At 40.5% G+C, this 20,504-nt stretch overlaps 1 protein-coding gene across 1 annotated transcript; it reads right to left on the bottom strand.

Moving 5' to 3' along the window:
- Positions 1-84: 84 nt before the first annotated feature.
- HOPX (HOP homeobox) lies at positions 85-19,388 on the bottom strand. The gene is made up of 3 exons (XM_081944408.1): positions 18,964-19,388; positions 5,962-6,134; positions 85-4,218 (listed from the first exon to the last, which is right to left on the bottom strand). Exons 2-3 carry the CDS (start codon positions 6,097-6,099, stop codon positions 4,141-4,143), a joined length of 216 nt encoding a protein of 71 aa, XP_081800534.1. The 5' UTR covers positions 6,100-6,134; positions 18,964-19,388; the 3' UTR covers positions 85-4,140.
- Positions 19,389-20,504: the final 1,116 nt, after the last annotated feature.

Raw genomic sequence — 20,504 nt, 5'->3', positions numbered from 1 at the left:
CTTAACCATGTTGAGATGGACTATATATGTAGGAATAATCATGGAGAAATTCAAGATCACACTCCATATTCTGTGAGCTGGAGAGGTTGAAGCAAACATGATTATCTTGCAGCAGCAGTCAAAAGAGAACCTGGAATCTAATATGAACAGCACAGATGATTGCAGAGCAATACTCCAACTCAAAAGACTTGAAGAAAAAAGGAGTTCTGAGTCAGAACCAGAGGTAGGATTCTACCGGTTCATGCGCTCAGCAAATTGGTTGTTAAACCAATAGGACAGCTAAAACTTTCTCAAGAACAGTTGCAGAATGTAAACTCTGAGCATGAGGAGGAGAGAACTTTGCATCTTCAGCCGCTCAAAGGTTCAAGGCTGAGGCAGAAGCCAAACTATGGAATAATTGTTAGGACGTTATATGAAATAAATGAACAGCTAATGCAATGGGACAGGATATTTCAGGTCAGTAACAGAGAAGTAAAGGTTTTTGTCTTGGTAAGATGGTAAGCAATACGATGAAAGAAAAACGTAAACTGGAAATTTCCCAGAAAAGAATATAGTTGGTTCAAGAGAGATCCTTAGAGAAAGATAACTGTAATAGGCTGTGAAAATAACCTTGAGGAATAGGAGGAAGAGCGGCAGCCAAGCCAATGGCCAGTGAATGAATCGGCAGAATTTGAGAAAGCTTGGCCCTCCCTAGTCCTCTTTAGGATAGAGGCACAGAAAAGAGAGGCACATTCATAGGTGCAAAATTATATTATTGTAACTCTATAATAGTAACAGAAGCATTCAGGATGGTAGAGTTCCAAGTTTGGTCAACCTTAAAGGGCTGACAATAGCTCAGGACTTTGGAATGAGTCTTAATCTGGAAGAACAAAACATGCATCATTGACCTCCTGCCGTAAGATCAAACAACAACACTGAAGGTTGTATTGTTATTTATTTATTAGCTTATTTATTTATAAATGGCCCAGTTCATGATTGTCCAATTAATCATTGACTCTAGGTGACATACAAGGTTTATAACAACAATCCAATTCAATAGAATAACATTCCCATCCCTCAAGAAGATGTTCCTAATGGAAAACATACAGTACATAGACCATACATCCCATAGAAGACATACCCACACCACTCAAGTCCAAGGCCTAGGGAAAAAAAGCCAGGTCTTACCTGGCTCACCTGAAGGAACTAGCCATGATGAAAGCAAGAATACCACCTATGGCCCAACTACACCACTTCCTAAGAATGTATTAGTGCATATTCCTTGTTATGTGAAGGAAGCAATGCCTTATTAATAATATTCATATTCTCTCAGGAATATCCAAAAGATGAGAATGCTAGTTTAATCCATATGGCCAACACTTGACTATGAAAGATTAGCTTAAAATAATGCATCTAAAGGCTCACTGTCCTTGACTGATCTTCAAAGACTAAGTAGGTCTGATCTATTCATACTTGGAAATTACATTGATGGTCTTATGAAAAATCAGGAATCCTCAGGCTGTAGATTAGATTTGGAGGTCAAAAGAGTTCTTGAACAAAGAGAGTGTCAGGAAACATGCAGAGGTGCGCCCTTTAGGTCACAAGTAGCTGATTTCAACTAAAAGGAGGCTACTTCTGAACTTTTGATCCACTGAGCTCTATTACATTCAGATAGTGAGCAATATTAGAGGTACTCATGACATAATGTGAGCGTTTCTTCACTGAATTGCATTGTTTCATCAAGAGTTTCATAATGTCCCAACAAATTTCTTTATGTGGGTAAAACATCTCCCTATAGAAATCCACAGTTGTGAAGAAATGTCAAAACAGTTCTACGTTTTTCCTGTTTTTGCAAAACAAGAAGTGGGTGTGTAAATTCAGTCTGACTTATCTAGCCGTTTGCTATCTAAAACAAAACAAAACAGCAGCAATTCTCCAAAACGGCAAACAGGGCTCATTTGGAGATGTCAGCAGCCTTTCTACCTGAGAGACTTTGAGTGTTCACAGAGACCTTCTCTGCTGAGCTATAGACCTTCATATGTTCTGATTCTGTTCTTTGTTACATGGTTTGCCAGTTTTCCGTAACGAGTTGACATCATGCTGCCACTTTTAGATTCTTTTCCCAAAATAATTCACAGTTAAAATGTGTGCTTCTAAACGTAGATACTTCTTCAATACAGTTGCTGAAATAATGTATTACACATTGTTCTCATTTTGGCTGGAAGGATGGGTCAAACCCTCACTCCACCCATTTCAACATTCCAGGTTTGAAGTCATCAGAATTGCTGTTGTGTACCTCTGAATGCTTTTGAACTTCATTGACTTCTCGGAGGATTATAAGTACAATGATATATTTGCTGTCAGCACAGAATACTTCTCTGGGCACTCACTTCTTGCTTTACCTCCCCCTTTTCTCCCCATTGTATTGCCCACTGAAATAAATCACTCAGTAATGTAAGTAAATGGGTGAACAGATTGCTAAAACCTTGAGGTTCAATTTTAACTGGTTTGTTTTGCTGCTTTGAATGAGCAAGCATGATGAATGGTTCATTCCTATGATCACTTCATCTATTGACCTATACTTTGAAGCAGCCTTCCATGTGTAGGAACACGAAGCACTTGCTTCTAGGCTTCACGTGAAAAAAGGCCCAGTTTGCCACACGTCGTCGTGGTTGTGACATATCCTGTACATAAAATTGAATGCATTGTGCAACTGTGATGAAGAAATAAATTCTTATCTCTATAGGTTTTGTGTAGGCCTTTCCTCAGAAGTGGCTTTTTCAGAGATAACAGTGTATGAAATCAGTTGGACGCCCACATCAAGTCAGTGTACAATGTGTGATGCATTAACATAACCAGAGAAAAATACTCTTTCATGCACAGCATTAGAATTATTAGAAATATGCTTCTTGTATTCATTTAATATGTTGACGTCTAATGAACTATCCACATAAGCCACCACTTTTGGTGGATTTGGCTAGTCTGTAAACAACCCATGTATGCTGAATGCCTTCTGCCAGATATCCAAGACAGGGATGAGTTAGAGGAAAGGTAGGGAGAAAGAAGCAAGGTGCATTGGCATCTTTTTATTCCTATCACTTTTATATACAGGTAGTCCTCAACTTACAACCACAGTTGAAATTTCTGTTGCTAAAGTGAAACAGTTGTTTTACGATCTTTCTTGCCAGAGTTATTATTTTGTGATCTTTCTTGCCAGTTGTTAAACGAATCCCTGCACTTGTTAAGTTATTTACATGGTTGCAAAGTGAATCAGGCTTCCCTTTTGACTTTGTCAGAAGGTCACAAAAGGTGATCCACATGGCCCTGGGGCACCACAACCATCATGGATATGAGCCAATTGCCAAGTGTCCATGGAGTGCTGCAACAGTCCTAAGTGTGAAAAGGGGTCATAAACCACTTTTTTCAATGCCGTTATAACTTTGAACAGTCACTAAATAAAAGATTGTAAGTCAAGAACTATCTGTACTTCACCTGCTGGCTAGCTGGGCCTTTTCATGATCTGACTGTAACCAAGCTGCACTAGCGGGACTGAAGATACTATACAGGGCTCACGATTGCAGAACGTTGTTTCGCAGTGTTCATTAGTACGTCTGCCCTGAATTCACAATGGATTGTGTGAGTTTTCTGTGTACATAGGAACTGAATATGGACTCTTGTTTGTGTACACATGAAGGCCTTCACAGACACCACATGATGGATCATGGCCAAACGTCTTTTTTGTAAATCTAGTTTCTATAAGATGTTAATGGATGCAGTTGATTCTAGATTTTGCTTTCCTGAACTCTGGTGCTGAAGCTGTTTTCTCATAGTACAGTAGACAAGAAAAGCACATTGCTCCTTCCTATCAATTTTGCTGGAATTAATAGAAATATTAAAACAGATCCACTCCATTAAGTTATCACTGTATTTGCAATAGGCACAGTTTGTAGCTTTTTCCTTGTAAGTTTCATAAACTTGTCTACATTACAATCAGTATGCATAATTTCATATACTTATTGTCCACCTCTAGTATATACATTTTAAATAAGCAGTAGGTTAAATAATAGGAAAAAATATTTTTGACAGTAACGTTCCACAGAGAAAGCGATAACTGAGCTGCTGTCCGTTTCCCAGGGATGTCTCCAAAAGGGGAAGCTTTAGTCAATCTCTGACAGATCTGGATTCTGAAGGCAGCCCTTCCGATTTCCTCCACTCTCCCAGCCGCTTCTTGAACCATTCCTGGAGAAATAAAGGAATGTTTCCCAATGAGTAAAGAGGACAGTGGGATACAGGTAGTCCTCAACCTATGACCACAATTGAACCCAACATTCCTGTTGCTAAGCAAGACATCTGTTAAGGAGTTCTGTCTCGTTTTATGACTTTTCTTGCCTCAGTTGTTAAGTGAATCACTGCAATTGTTAAGTAAGTAATCTGGTTGTTAAGTGAATCTGACTTCCCCATTGACTTTGCTTGTCAAAAGGTCACAAAAGATGATCACGTGACCTCAAGACACTGCAACAGTCATAAATATGAACCAGTTGCCAAGCATCTGAATTTTAATCAGATGATTATGGGGATGCTGGAAAGGTCATAACTGTGAAAAACGGTCATAAGTCACTTTTTTTCAGTGCTGTTGTAACTTTGAATGGTCACTAAATGAACGATTGTAAGTGGAGGTGTCAACTCTGAAGCTGGCCTGACTGAGGCCATTTTGAAACTTCAGCACTGACACACTGGAGAAGAGGGTCAGGGAGTGGGGGATAGAGATAGTTGGGGTGTTGTAGCCAAAATACTTTCTCTTGGGAACCAAGGACATTGCTGCTGGTGCTCGGAAGGAGGGGACTGGAGTCACCTTGCAACTGGACAGTATCCTGATTGGACCATGTGACTGATTGCTTTGAGAAAGTGAAAAACTTTTAATTAGGTTAAAACCATGGTAACAGGAAGAGTTGGTTTTCACCAACCTGTGCCAATATGATATATAAAATATGTCATATAAACAAACAAACAAACAAACAAACACAATTATTCTTTGAGGAATCTACCTGTCTCAGAGTTTTGCTTGCTGTGTTATGTTACTTGGAACTCTGACAGGAGGACTACTTGTACTGGATACAAGACAATGAGAGTTTGGCAGGCAAGGGTAAAATGAGTGGTGAGCTACAGAGAATCTAGGATTTGAAAGGAGAAAAAAAAGAATGGCCATTCCATCTGGGGAAAATATAGGTGTGGAATGGGTGTTATCATTTTGACCTATTAGTAAAAGAAAAAAAGTTTTGAATCCTTACTAAAAAAAAGGGGGGGGGAAATGCTTCCCCAGTCCATTCCCTATTGCTTGTATATTGAAGGAGGATGAATTAGTTTTTAAAAAAACCAAAAAGACTGAGCTCTCTTATCTGTAGCCAAATGTGCTGTGATTCATTCTACCACCTCTACAGCATTCTACCACTCCATTTCTGATCCACTGTGGAACAGGAGAGTCAAATAGCATAAAGGATTGGTCCCACCATAAACATCCCACAGTGGTCTCCTTCTATCAGTAAGAAGATTCTGATTCCACAGAAGGGATTATAGGCAGATTCTCATTCCCCTCCCATATGTTCTAGAACAGTGATGGCGAACCTTTTGGCACAGAGTGCCCAAACCATAGGGCGCGTGTGCATGCCAGAGAGCTGGAAACCCGACAACCAGCTGGCCAGCATGCATGCGCACATTAGAAAACCAATGGCCAGCTGGCTGAGCTGGGGCAATGGTGTGTGTGTGCCCACAGAGTGGGCTCTGCATGCCACCTCTGGCATAGGTGCCATAAGTTCACCATCACGGTTCTAGAAGGTGATACACCCTTTAGCTCTAGCAAATGCTGGGAGGAAACGAGAAGAAACAATTGATTGGGAAGCAGTGAGAGAAAGGTGGTCCAGAAATGAATGGATCACCTCAAGATGCAAATGATTGTATTTGAAGTTAAAAGACATGACTACTCACTAGAACCTCTTCTACTGATAGCCCCGCCTCAGCGGCGATGAGGTCAAGGGTGGCACGATCAGGGTTCTTGCTGATTCTGGTGAAGTTGTACTCCAAAATCTCCACCTGGTCTTCTCTGATAGCCTTTTCCGTGGACATTGTCACTTTGTACACGTTTGATAGCACACAGAAAGCTAGGAAGGCATATCAACATAGAGAATTAGATTCTTATTTTTTATTTTATTTCGTCAAGCATGAATTCGTTAACATATATATATATATATATATATATATATATATATATATATATATATATATATATATATATATATATATATATATATATATATATATATATATATATATATACACGATTATGAATACATGAAATGGATATAAATACAAAGAAATATTAGGACAGGGACGGTGGGCACTCTTCTGCGTTTATGCATGCTCCTTAAAGACCTCTTAGGAATGGGGTGAGGTCGACAGGAGACAGTCTAAGGTTAAAGGTTTTGTGAGTTTGGGGAAGAAACCACATTAGTGGTTTCGTAGTGCATTCCAGGCATTGACAATTCTGTTATTGAAGTTGTATTTTCTGCAATCAAGTTTGGAGTGATATACCCTAAGTTTGTATCTATTGTGAACTCCTGTGTTATTGTGGTTGAAACTAAAGTATTCATTGACAGGTAGGACATTGTAGCATATAATTTTATGTACTAAGCTTAGGTTGGATTGGAGACGGTGAACTTCTAAATTGTCTAAGCCCAAAATTTCAAGTCTAGTGTCATAAGGTATTCTGTTGCAAACAGAGGAGTGAAGAACTCTTCTTGTGAAATATCTCTGGACTCTGTGCAGAAGTTACTATTTGCCTGACCCCTTTGGTTCAATCACAACAAATTTTGCCAAAACTTCCATTTCCATTTTAAATACACAATCATCCCACTACCGTTTCCATGCAGCACAAGGTAGAGATTTATTAGCAACTAAGAACCAGTTTGATGTAGTGATTAAGGCACTAGGCCAGAAACCGGGTGATGTGAGTTCTAGTTCCACCTTAAATACAAAGCCAGCTGGGTGACCTTAGGTTAGTTTCTTTTTCTCAGCCTTAGGAAAGCAGGCAAGAATAAACTACGTACTTATGAAAATCTTGTTAGAAAACCACAGGGACATGTCATCAAAAACTGACACAAAGGCACCAAACAGGGAGTTTTCTTTTGACAATGGTCAAGAGGGAACCCTGACAAGCTGCCCAGTGTGAAATGCAATCCACCAGCTTTGCTGGCTGAGGAATTCTGGGAGTTGAAGTCCGCAGACTTTAAAGTTGCCAAGGTTGGAGACCCCTGGTTTACACAGTATAGTTAGAGAGATAACATTATCCTTTATTCACTCTCCACTTCTTATTTTCATTTTCATTTAAAGTCTACCATTTGGAAAGGGGTGGACTTTTTGCTTTGCATTAGAAGCATTGGCTGTAACTGAATTAGACTTGCTGTAATCTTTATGAACATAATCTTCCAGGAGAAGAAGTCAATTATTGTTATATGGATGGCTTAATTATATCCAACTGAACTAAAAAGACTTGCTTTGGGGGGGGGGGGAGTAATATACTCCAGTTTTTTGTATCATGCTCAGCATGGTTAAATACCAGATTGCAAAGGACATTCAATTTTTTCGTACTGAACCTATCCAACAGTCTGTGCCTACAAACAGCAGTTGGGAAATAGAAGACTGTAGAAGTGGTAAAAAGGTTCAATGTTTGCAGTTACTAGCACTCTCTCTTCCTTGATACATAATCCTCCAAGTGGCTGCGTGCGTCCCTATTGTGTTTCAGTCCCAACAAAATTACACTGCAGAAATGCAAAGAAACTTCCAGAGAAAATAAAGCCACAAAAAGAAATCAATGATTTCTGCTGTCTCCATCTAAATTACCAGATCGAATTTAACTTGGCAATATCCAACCTTTTGCAGAAAGATGATGATGAAAATAACCCTATGGAAACTTTTGGTGCCATCTAAAAGGGACTTGACAGCCCACATGAAAAAGTGTAAAATACGTGGCATGAGATCATCACACAAATGTCACAACTTATATACTTGTATGAGAAGTCAAGAAGCAGACTTAAGTGTGACATTTGCATGATGACATGACCGTGCATATGATCTCATTTTAGCAACATGATTTATTGTGATGCCATTGACTTCAGACCCCAATATATGTGCCCCTTGTGGCATAATGCTCATAGAAATGTTGGAGGTTGCATGTGAAGTGATCTGCCTGACTTACATCTCATTTGAAATGTGGGATGCCCCAAGAGGGGGACATAGCTGAGCTCTGACCTCTTCTGCCAAAGGGAGAAATTTAAAGCAGGGCTACCCTCTAAATAGTATAGATACATTTTGCCCCAGATTACAAATATTGGGTGCCATAGAAGGACTACAGATAATAGTTCTTCCTGGTTCTACTTTCTATCCAATTACTGAGAAACTTGTTGATTCCCTTTGCCTGAATGCTTTTGAGCAGAGATGGGACAGCAAGCCATCAGAAGTGGTATTCAGCAGGTTCTGACCAGTTCTGGAGAATCAGTAGGATAAATTTTGAGTGGTTCGGAGAACCAGTAAATACCACCTCTGACTGGCCAAGCCCTCATCTATTCTCTGCCTCCCAAGGCCCAGCTGATTGGGAGGGAATGGGGATTTTGCAGTAACCTTCCCCTGGAGTGGGGAAGAAATGGAGATTTTACAGTACCCTTTCCCTGCCACCAAGCCATGCCATGCCCACCAAGCCACGGCCACAGATTCGGTAGTAAAAAAAATTGAATCGCACCTCTGAAGGACAGGCAAAACATTTTCAGTTCAAAACATTTCAATTTGGAAAGAGTACATTTCAAACCCACTTTGAGTTTGGAAGAGATATTCTGGTTTTATTAGAAATATTTAGCAAAGTTCTAACCATTGTGAGAACGTTCTGAGCTTGAAACAGCCTCGTTTCACATTGAACCACCCATTCCAAATTTAAGACAAGATATTTTTGCTGGGCACTTAAACCTTAACGAAAGTTGAAACATGGTAAGGTTGCAGAAGATTGTTTCAAACCCAAAGCAACCTTTTCAAATCTGAATTTTTAAAAGAATTGCACACCTAAAATCTCTGCCAGGGAAATTTTAAATGGGATTACAAAATGAAGCTGGTGGTTGGATTTCCAACTGATCCTATGATGCCTTCCAATATAATACCCAATACCAAAGCTATATGGCAGTGGTGAAATCTAATTCCCCCCTTCCCCAGGTTCTGTGAGCGTGGCTTGGTGGAGTGTGTGTCATGTGACTGGGTGGGCGTGGCCATCTTTTTTTTTCACTTTCAGCTATTTTTTTTTAGCTTTTTAAAGCATTTTCCCTGCCAGTTTGGGTGAACCAGCAGGAAAAAAATGCTTTAAAAAGCTAAAACAATAGCTTCTGATGATCAGGTGGCTCAGCTGTGAGCCGCGCGATCATCGGAAGGTTTTTTTAAAGCTTTTTAAAGCATTTTCTCCTTCTGGTTCACCCAAACTGGTAGGGAAAAATGCTTTAAAAAGCAGAAAAAAAGCTTCTGACAATCTGAGCTGAGCCATGCGATCGTCAGAAGCTATTTTTTTACTACAGGTTCACAGAACTGAGGACAATCGTGCCTACCGGTTCGGCTGAACCAGGCCGAACCGGGAGGATTTCACCCCTGTGATATGAGTTATATTCATATACACATAAGTCCCGAACCATATATATCTGAATACAAGTAACCCGTTTCCCTAGATTTGAACAACAGACTGAATCAGAAATAATCCCCAGTGGCTGAGTTTGCATAACATACTAGTTTACAAATTGGTGTTGGTGATGGCAGTGATAATAGTGTATCATACAAATCTGGTTTAGTCTACAGGCATCATCTAGTCTAAAATACCTCAAGCAGCAAGTGTCTGTGCCTGCCTTTCTTTAAACTGCAACATGGTAAAGCAACCTTATTTGGGGTCTTCCACCTGAAATTGTTATTGTACTTGTTTTTAACCGATTCTTCTACCAAGAAAAATATATACTTCTTTAAAAAACCATTTGAGGAGGAAAAGTGCCAGCTGGTAAGCTTTGGCTTTCCACAACCACCCTCTCATGCTTCACTTTATGTAGTATCATTCATTTATTGTAGCAATCTACCTGCCCAGGAAAAAGATTGGCCATCCAGGTGCACATCTGTATTAGTATGTGGGAATGACCTGGGGGGGGGGAGAGGAGGGAAAGATGCAGACTGGACAACTAGCATGTAAAATATATCTCAGCCCACATAAGGGGGGAGGGCGTGGGAAGCATTCAGAAGAGACCCTCCCTAGTTAATAAAAGGAAAGGAAGGGAGAAATACCTTCAGTCTTACTAGAGCCTGCTAATATAACCTTACAATAAAAAAAAATGAACTAGTACTCCTGATTGTATTTTTTTGTCTGGACTATCTTACAGGGCTAACACCATCAATACATTTTGACATTATTATGCATTCTAAATATAATTTTCTATCACTTTAAGAGTTTATCACTATATAAACTCCTATATGAGTTTATATTTCCTAGATCTCCTTTTTCCCTTGTGTCATCACTCTGCTGAATACCTACAGTAATTACCACAGTACTGTCTTATATATAATGATGTTTACCCTTGTTGTGTGGCTGAATTACTATTATCCTTTTCATCTTTTTTACTACCTTCTCATGTTGGCACCTTATGATTATATTACTTTATTGTTTTTATGTACACTGAGAACTCATGCTGAGAGACAAATTCCATCACACTTGGCCAATAAACTATTCTATTCTATTCTATTCTATTCTATTCTATTCTATTCTATTCTATTCTATTCTATTCTATTCTATTCTATTCTATTCTATTCTATTCTATTCTATTCTATTCTATTCTATTCTATTCTATTCTATCCCATTCCATTCCATCAAAACCTCTACAGCAGGAATGTCCAAACTTGGGAACTTTAAGACTTGTGGACTTCAACTCCCAGAATTCCCCAGCCAGCATGTCCTAAGTTTGGACACCACTGCTCTACAGGAAGCAACTCTATGAGAAATCTATGGAATGGGGAATGTTCAAAATATCACCAGATAAGAGGTTGTAACCAACAAAGCATCACAATTCCCATGTAGTTTCACCACAGTCCCAGATTCTCCTTGAAATAGCTATTTGAATAAAGGGAGATACAAGAACATTGGCTCATGGAGAATCAGGGAGCTGAGTATCTCCCATTATATCTGGCATCCTGAAACCATTCACATGGTGCCTTTGAAATGGCTTTTGAAGGAAAGAGGACTGGGAGGTTTTTGTCCCTCCTGTGCCCACCTCTATACAAATGGTTTGGTATAATTTTAGGACATAACTTTGCTTAAATAGCTTAAAAGCTTCTTAGTGTCCCCCTGTGGACAAGAGGTCACTGAAACTATAGCTCATACCCTGTGTATTGCCCTCTCTATAGGGACTCACAGACTCATCTTAACACCTTATCTGATTCAATATCTGGGGGACTCTGATCATTTTTATGTAAAACTTATTGTCGAATCATTATGATTCAGTTTCTCTGACTGTAGCTAAAATAGGTTATACTGTCTGTAAAATTAGGTAGGCTTTGCTCACCTATTGATTTCACCATGAAATGTAATATATTACCATGCCTTGTTCTGTTCAGTTTTGCTTTATTTTAATAATTAATTTTTGTGCTGGTCTATGACCCTAATAAATATTTAATAGAATTGACAATGTTTTTAGAAGCTTTTAAGCCATTTGGAGTTTTAAACTATTTGCAGCCAATTTGACTAAAGGAACCTTTTCCTATGAATAAATGTCTATTAGGTTAATCCTTTTCCTCCTCTTCCTTCTTCCACAACTAGTACAATAACATCCCCATTTGAAGAAGTAGTAGAGGCATGTGGCATAGTCAAGTCATGGCTATGGATGTGGCTCTAAGGAAACTTATAGCCAAAGTAAATCTGATGATTTTGGCATTTAAGATACAGGTGCTACAAAACCAAATATTGCAGTTTTAAAACATGCAAATACCATAGCTTTGCTGATCTTAAAGCAAACTTGACGGTGCCTTAGTGTTCTGCCCTTTAGTGAAGCCCCAAATTAGAAGCTATTATTTGCACTTGGAGAGATGCCCTCCCCTTACAAAGACCTAAACATGGACTGCAAGGAAACAGATACATTCCCAGCTCCTCATGGCCCCTCTCTTGGAGGTATTTGCAATTAAAACGAAAAACAAAAGTGCACATCAAAGACAAAGACAATTGAATGCAAAGTCCATTTTAGCTTCCATCTGCAGCGACTCTGTTTTCAAGCAAAGGCCAATCAAAATGCTGAAGGTCTTACATAATGTTTTGCTGGCTTCTGAGTCCCAGCCAATGATCCTCAACTCCCTGTCACAGAAGCCAGTTGCCTTGGCACTCCTGAGGATGGAGGGGGGAAGGACACAAGGCCCATTCACCAGATGCTGTTTTTGGGGTTGTTCTGTCCCAGTTTTGAATAGAAACATAATCCTAGTTCATCTTGTCTTTGAGGGAACACAGCTTTGTGACTTGCTCTTGTTTGCTTTGTTGGCAGCCATTGTGCCCTGGGTAAAGAATGGGTGCTTTGCGATACCAACAACACCCCTCACCCCCACTTAAAAATACGACTAGGCCAAGTTGGGCTCTGCATATTAATTTGTTGAGTGTTGCCTACGGAAAGCGCCCTGGAAATGGATCAAGACTTCTTCTCATAAATCCAGCTCAGAGACCTGCTTAGTTAACAGTGAAACACAGGGAGATACGTGAAGAGTGAAGCAGACTGTTTTCAGTGTTACTATTGGAAGGTAAAGATCAAGGTAAAAGGTAAAGGTTCCCCTTGCACATATGTGCTAGTTGTTCCCGACTCTAGGGGGCGGTGCTCATCTCCGTTTCAAAGCTGATGAGCCAGCACTGTCCAAAGATGTCTCTGTGGTCATGTGGCCAGCATTACCAAATGGTGAAAGTGCACAGAACGCTGTTACCTTCCCACCACAGGTGGTCCCTATCTTTCTACTTGCATTTTTACATGCTTTCGAACTGCTAGGTTGGCAGAAACTGGGACAAGTAACGGAAGCTCACTCCGTTACGTGGCACTAGGGATTCAAACCGCTGAATTGCCAACCTTTCTGATCAACAAGCTCAGCGTCTTAGTCATTGAGCCCCCATGGCCCTATTAGAAGGTAGAACTATCAATTGCAAAAATTCTGACTTTGGCAGCAAAGGGTTAGGTTTTCTATATCTTTTGGCTAACTTCTAGAAACCATTCTGATTTTTGTAGCCCAGATCTGGTAGTCCTATTATTATGTATTATATGTGGGCCAAGACGAAACCAACCAACCATAAAAATCCCTGTATCCTAAGGGGGCCACACCTGCAATGAAATACTGTTCCACTAGGCAACGCTAGACTGGATTATTAGTGATCCAGCATTAAATTGGATTATTAGCTTTAGACTGGAATACCAGTGATAATATTTACACCTGTGGTAACAATTTCCCCACTTTTATAACAATGCCGATTTGGTGGAAAATTGAAAGAAATTTAATTGACATAAAAGGAAAAATAAAAATATATTTCTATTTAGTAGCATATATCTGACAGTGGTTGATATCTGCTTAGCTATATGCTACTAAATATTCTGCTAAGCAAAAGCAAAATTGGCTGAAATTGAGATGGGAGACAACAAGAAAATCTAGAACTGTAGGTGTCAATGGGTCATCAAAAGATATCCAGTAGAAAGCAGTGGCAAACCATTTCTGTCTCGTTACCAAGGAACCCATGTCAATGTGTCCACATAGCTCGATGAGCACATATTTCTGTGGGTTAAGCTTGTCTTGTAAAAGTCTTGACTGAAATATGGAATTCTGGAACAATAGATTGGAAAGGGACTGCTCTTTATTTGATTTTGTGACTTTCAATTTTGTGGCCCATACTTGAATGTATGATGCATAACTTAGTCCTAAATTATTTTTTCCCTTTCTGGAGTGATTGAGGAGAGTAATGGAACAAAACTGAGACTAAAGTGCTGAACAACGGTGTTCCAGTTCTCTTCTTGGGGAAAATAGTTGAGAAAATGGAAGGCCTATACCTTCACAGTGTTTCGGAAGAAGAGGATTCCCTACACCTATCATAATCAATTTCAGGCCAGGATATACAACAGTATTAAGATGGAACTGATAACACTTGTGGATGGTAGAGGGGATGGACCCTCTGGTAGGGTCAGGATCTGAGGTGATATTCAGCAGGTTCTGACCAGTTCTGGAGAACCGGTAGCAGAAATTTTGAGTAGTTCGGAGAACCAGTAACTACCACCTCTGACTGGCCCTGCCCTCATCTATTCTCTGCCCTCCCAAGTTCCAGCTGATCAGGAGGAAATGGAGATTTTGCAGTAACCTTCCCCAGGAGTGGAGTGGGAATGGAGATTTTACAGTATCCTTCCCCTGCCACGCCCACCAAGCCATTCCACACCTACCAAGCCACACCCACAGAACCGGTAGTAAAAAAAATTGAATCGCACAGGCTTCAGGTCAGGGTGGGGTGATGTACCTGGGCCCATTTTTTGCTTGTTTTTGCGTTCCCAGCCCAGGGATATTAAAATACTAGCTTGGACAGAAGAAAACATGGTGTGACTGCCTTCTGCCCCTTTTTCTTAAGCAGAAGTTACTTTTTATGACACTATAGTAAGTTAAAGGAAACTTGTTTTGATAATAAACTTGTAACTGAGTAATTAGAGCAGATCGAACTGATTATAAAGGGATATCAACAATCTGTTTGCCTGCAACTCATCCTCATCCTTGTTTTCCAAGGTGTGAGGCAGTGGTGGGTTTCCAAATGTTTTACTACCGGTTCAGTTGTGCACTCTTGCATGTGCATGTGATGCTTCTGTGCATGCGCAGAAGAGTCTGGTGTGTGTGTGTGTGTGTGTGTGTGTGTGTGTGTGTGTGGAGCCTCACGCCGTAGCTACTACCGGTTTGGCTGATCCAGTCCAATCCGGGAGCAACCCACCTCTGGTGTGAGGCCCCCACTAGTGTTTACTTGCTTAAAAGATGGCTAGGAACCAGGAAGAACCCCCATAGTAGTAGTAGTGGGTGAGGATCCTGCCTAGTAAACAGTTCATCTTGTAAACAGGCATTCTTCCATCACCTATTTGGGGAAAGAGGTGGAACATGGTACAGACAGTCCTCGACTTACAACTATTCATTTAGTGTATGTTCGAAGTTACAACAGCATTGAAAAAAGCGACTTATGACCATTCTTCACCCTTATGACTGTTGTAGCATCCCCATGGTCATGTGATCAAAATTTGGCCACATGGCAACTGACATGTATTTATGATGGTTGGCGTGTTCCAGGATCACCTTCAAACAAAGCCGATGGGAAAGGCCGATTCACTTAACAACCGTGTTATTAACTTAACAATGGCAGTGATTCATTTAACAGCTGTGGCAAGAAAGGTTGTAAAATGGGGCAAAACTCACTTGACAACTCTTGCTGACCAATATAAATTTTGGGCTCTTCATTCAAGGACTACCTGTACTGCAGGAAACAATTGTTTAGACAACACAAAGCCTTCCTCCAGCGTGCAGCTGTCCTGCAGTTGCCCTACAGCTTATATGAGCAATATGAGTCTTGTTTGAGGACTCTCTACAGCAGGGGTGTCCAAACTTGGGAACTTTAAGACTTGTGGACTTCAACTCCCAGAATTCCCCAGCCAGGCTGGCTGGGGAATTCTGGGAGTTGAAGCCCACAAGTCTTAAAGTTCCCAAGTTTGGACACCCCTGCTTTACAGGGAAAGGAACTCTGTTAGATTTCACACAAAAAACACATAACAACTGGTTGAAATGGCATCATTCTATTCAAGCAGCATAATATCTCTTCTTACTCTAGTAACAGACAGAGAGGTCATCCAATGAGACAGCACGAGGAGATATCTTTCTGTCTCTCTTTGTCTATCTCTCTTCTCAAGCACCCACATAGACACAAGTGTTTTGGAAAATGTGAAATTGCTTCCTCGGACCAAACAATTACCTCTAACAACTGAAGGTCAACATTATCTAGACCAGAAGGTGATCTTTTTGTTTAATGCATTTGGGAGGAAAGCAAGAAATCAAGGGCTCTTGAAGGGAAATGCAGGCAAGTTGGAAGGCTCTCATTGAAAATTCCCAGGCAATCCTCCAGCTCCCCTGAAATAGGTGTACAATACTATTATTTTTGCAACTGGTTGCAGAAAATAGTCTATGGCTGTAGAGGGAGATGCCATGGAACTAGCCATAGATTTCAGCCCTATAAGTGCTCTACACTCTCAGTACTATACATTAATTTCCCTCTCCCCTAATATGTTTCAGCCCTAGCAAAGCCATGGCTACAAACAACAGTTATATCAGATTATGATAAACGGAAAAGGAAGGTTGAGTATATCAGGAAAACTATATATAGTTCTCAGATATACATGTTAGTGGCAACTCTGAAGAGGCCTCTGAAATCTGAAGAGAGCTTTGAAGCTGGATCTCCAGCTACAATCAGCACTGGCTAGAGCTCCCCAATCTGGGCTGCCAAAATCAGGTTAATAACTAGGGAGTTGCCAGATAGTGTCTTCTGGAATTTTACAGCCCCAGTTTGGCCTCCTATCATATCCACCCAGCAAGGCACTTTTGAAATAAGACCTCGATTCATAAAATATATGAAGAATGGTTACAGGAATTAGGTATGTCTAGTCTAATAAAAAGAAGGACTACGGGTGACATGATAGCCATGTTCCAGGATCTAAGCGGCTGCCACAAAGAAGAGGGGGTCAACCTATTCTCCAAAGCACCCAGACGCAGGACAAGAAGCAATGAATGGGAACTAACCAAGGAGGGAAGCAACCTAAAACTAGGGAGAAATTTCCTGACAGTGAGAACAATCAACCAGTGGAACAACTTACTTCCAAAGGTGTTACTGCTCCATCAGTGGAGGTTTTTAAGAAGTGATTAGACAACCATTTGTCTGAAATGTTATAGGGTCTCCTGCCTGAGCAAGGGATTGAACTAGAAAAGCTCCAAGGTCCCTTTCAACTATTCTGAATCCTCTCAAATATATTTGCAGAAATCTCTGCATACCCCTCTGGTGCCCTCCATTTTCCTCACTAACTCGCTTCTTAAGTTTCACCTTTGGGTCCCAACTTGGAGAAGCTGCCCATGGGACAGGAAGGAGAGCCTTCAACAAATATTGCTGGTGAAAGAACCCATTTCACTGGCATGTATTTAGTCAGCTCCTATTCAGTAGAAACAATGGGAAGATTCTAATTTCCTTAGGAAGCAAAACTGTCCTGAGATGCACTCTCTGTTCTTTTTCCCAGAATCAGAAGTGGACCTGGGCATGCCTGAATAAGGCCACTTTCTCTCACATCTGCCACCTTACAGCAATCATCACAATATTTTACTCTTTGGATCATGCGGTAACTCATTACTTCAATTGCTATTCTTAGCCTCTGTTTATTTCTTGCTTTGTCACCCTTCTGGCAAGATTATCATTATGAGAAGCTTTACAGAAATACATCAATTTCTGCCATATTACTACTGTGTGGCATTTCTTACCACACAACTTATGGAAGATCCCTCTTTTCTTTAAGATAGCACTGATAAGGGTAGAAAAATCAGTTATTTGTGCATGCTGAAGGTTTTGAATCACATGAAACATTGCTTACTTAATGGCATTTGATGGTTAGTAGCTACTCATGTGTAAAATGTGTGCCATGCCACAGCTATATAGATAGAGAAAGAAGTCTGACTTTTGCAAAGAAACTTTTGGAAAGAAGTTGTGGTTGACAATTCCTGCACTGTGGAAGTGATGGAGCAGGATTCCTATGAGATTTAAGTTCCAGCAATCTTACAATTATTCGTGTAGTGTACAAGATAAACAATAATATACTAAAAATAAAAGACAATCATAACACAGCATCATCACTACTTTCATATTTGAAATATACAATTATAGTAATTAAAAATCCCTATGGCACTACCCTAGTTTGTTAACAAAAAAAAAAAGCCACCGAGAAGAACTGGAGGTCAGCAGAGTCAGAACAAACTGTACCCCAACAAAAAACTAAATTACAAAATGTAGGCCTTCAGATTATCCTGTCCCTTTGCCTTCCTAACTCACCACCCACCTCAATGGATTCCTCATAAATAAACCCTTTTTAACTAATTATGTCACCAGGTTTACAAGTTCTTTTCCTCAGAATGAAGGGCTCCCCTGACGTTGCCAGGAGACTAGACGACAATAAATAGAATTCTGGAACAATGTAATGTCAGATTTCTAATTTTACTACTCAAATATAACTGGTTGAAAACAAGACCCTTGGATATTTTTGAATTAAAAATTGAAATCCCTATTTTGAAATGACATTTCCTTCTTGAAGTGGGAATGCTTGTTTGTCTTTCAAATATAAAAGGTACAAAATTTTCTAGTATATAAAATCACATTATTACCTTTCATGTCAATCCTAAAATACCTTAGACACTAAACACTAAACACACGCATGATGGAGCAAGCCCTACCCAAACCCTCACTTTCATATAAACATCCACAAGTGTGTCCCATACCTCTCCCTTTCTCTGCTGTTTGCTCTCCTTCCCTGCATGGCTTCCCTGTCAAAATTGAACTGGCGAAGATGTTAGGATAAAACCCGCATCAGTTTTATTTTTGGCTTTTGCTATTCTGGGAGGGTTTATTTTAAAAAGGTCAACCCATTTCATTGTATTTAAGTACAATGACAATAAAGATTATACTTATAACATCAGCAGCAAAAGTTGACAATCCCTGCTCTTAGAATATATGATTTGAAATCTTTAAACTTGCTTCCCTTCCTAGATCCTTCTGCATAAATGTGCCCAAGCCCCACTGCATTGGAGAAGCAGGAGCAGAGATACACTGGGTTCAAGTCAGCAAGATCTGCTGCTCAGTCTGGCACTTACCTGGCCCTCAGGAGATCTTCTCTGGAAAGTCAAGGTCCTCGATGAAGATACCTACAGAGGCAGGAAACTCAGGCAGCACCTTTATCCCTAGATGTGTGTGAGTGTGTATGAATGAGTGAGAGAGGGAAGAGAGAGAGAGAAAGTGTCTGTGTGACAGGCAGGTGTGTGTGTGTGACTTGAAAAACCTGCACCACAGACAGGCTGAAACTTAAAGCAGTTGCTTAGTCCCTTTCCCTGCTGGCAATTCAGGTTTGGCAGTCAGCTTGCATATGTTGGGGGAAAAAAAATATATCTCCAAATCGGTCTGCTGAACTGAGCTGCAGCTCCCTCACTCCTCACTCTTTCCTTACAACAAAGCAGGCTTGCTTTGGAACGGATGAAATAGCAAACACAAAGTGGGGGGGGGGGAGCGAGGACAGATTTTGGGCTCCACTCCCCGAAAGCAGAGATGCTGCAATCTTTCCAAGAGTGTCTTGCTGCTGCTGAAATCCTTATCAGGAGTTGGACTTTTGCCACTGTCAATGTCATCTTGCCAGTTGCCTCATGAAACCACAAGTCGCTTCCCTTTGGGGATGGAAGGCAGAGAGGAGGCACGTCTGTCTGTTGCAACTTCAATTCTGATAGACGCAAAAGGGCTCACTCCACCACACCCAGGATCTGAGCAGAGATGTTGGAAGAGGTTTGCTCAGAAGGGATGAAGGGCCCTCTGTGTTGGGCAGGGGAAGGCCCATCTCCTGACTGGTCCCACTCCCCCAAGGCCGAGGAAGGTCAGGCAAGGTGGAAAGTAGCACTGGCTTCAATTTCACGTGGGATGGGATGGGACACAATCTAAAAGAGGCAGACAGAGTCTGGAGGACATCTGGAGATTCAGTTATTTTATTCCAGTTCCTATTCCACACTTTCAAAAGTTGTTGCATGCCAGATATCGGCCCCTCTAACCTGGCACTGTGTGTCTTGCCTGGGAGAGTCCCTCAAGGTTTCAGACACGGAAGACCTCCATGGAGATGGTGGGCTGTTAAATCTCCACCTTCTGCCTGTAAACTTCCCCACTGAGTTTTTAGAGCTGAGAGTTTGGGCAGCTGAACAATGAATTATGTATCGGGAAGCCCAACGATTATAGTCAATATATACTCAGTATATTCAAGCCACTTATTTCACTTAGAAAGTATTATTTAAAGGAATAGTTTTTCCCCCCATTTATTTATCAGGGGTAGGCTGAAGTCCAGGGCTTCAGACTCACGAGAATGGTTAATCAGATCTTTAAATGCTATAGAAGTTATTTTTCCATATGTTTCAATCAGTCAAATGTTTTCATAATAGAAATCCATATATGGGAACTTTGGGAAGGGCTGGCAATTATGATCAAATGGGCCTCATTATGTCATGGATGGACTTTTCCCCCAGGGCTGCAGAAATGAACTCTTTGCCTCGGTTTTTTTCTAAAGAGTTGATGCCTTTTTCTTTTCCAGTGGAGTTATATTGCAAACATTTCTGTACTTTTGTTGCTGTACTTTTGAAGCAACACAGAACATACAGGGCTT

The sequence above is a fragment of the Natrix helvetica genome (genome assembly GCF_964273705.1).
Source record: "Natrix helvetica genome assembly, chromosome: 2".
Lineage (NCBI taxonomy): Eukaryota > Metazoa > Chordata > Lepidosauria > Squamata > Natricidae > Natrix > Natrix helvetica.
Note: the sequence above shows the minus strand (reverse complement) of the source record. Positions and strands in the feature narration are given on the sequence as shown.

Excerpts from the sequence above, each read along its gene's own strand:
- HOPX (XM_081944408.1), bottom strand. The coding sequence starts at position 6,099 with ATGTCCACGGAAAAGGCTATCAGAGAAGACCAGGTGGAGATTTTGGAG. Across the intron at positions 4,219-5,961 it reads TATCAGTAGAAGAGGTTCTA|GAATGGTTCAAGAAGCGGCT; the intron begins GTGAGTAGTCAT and ends TTATTTCTCCAG.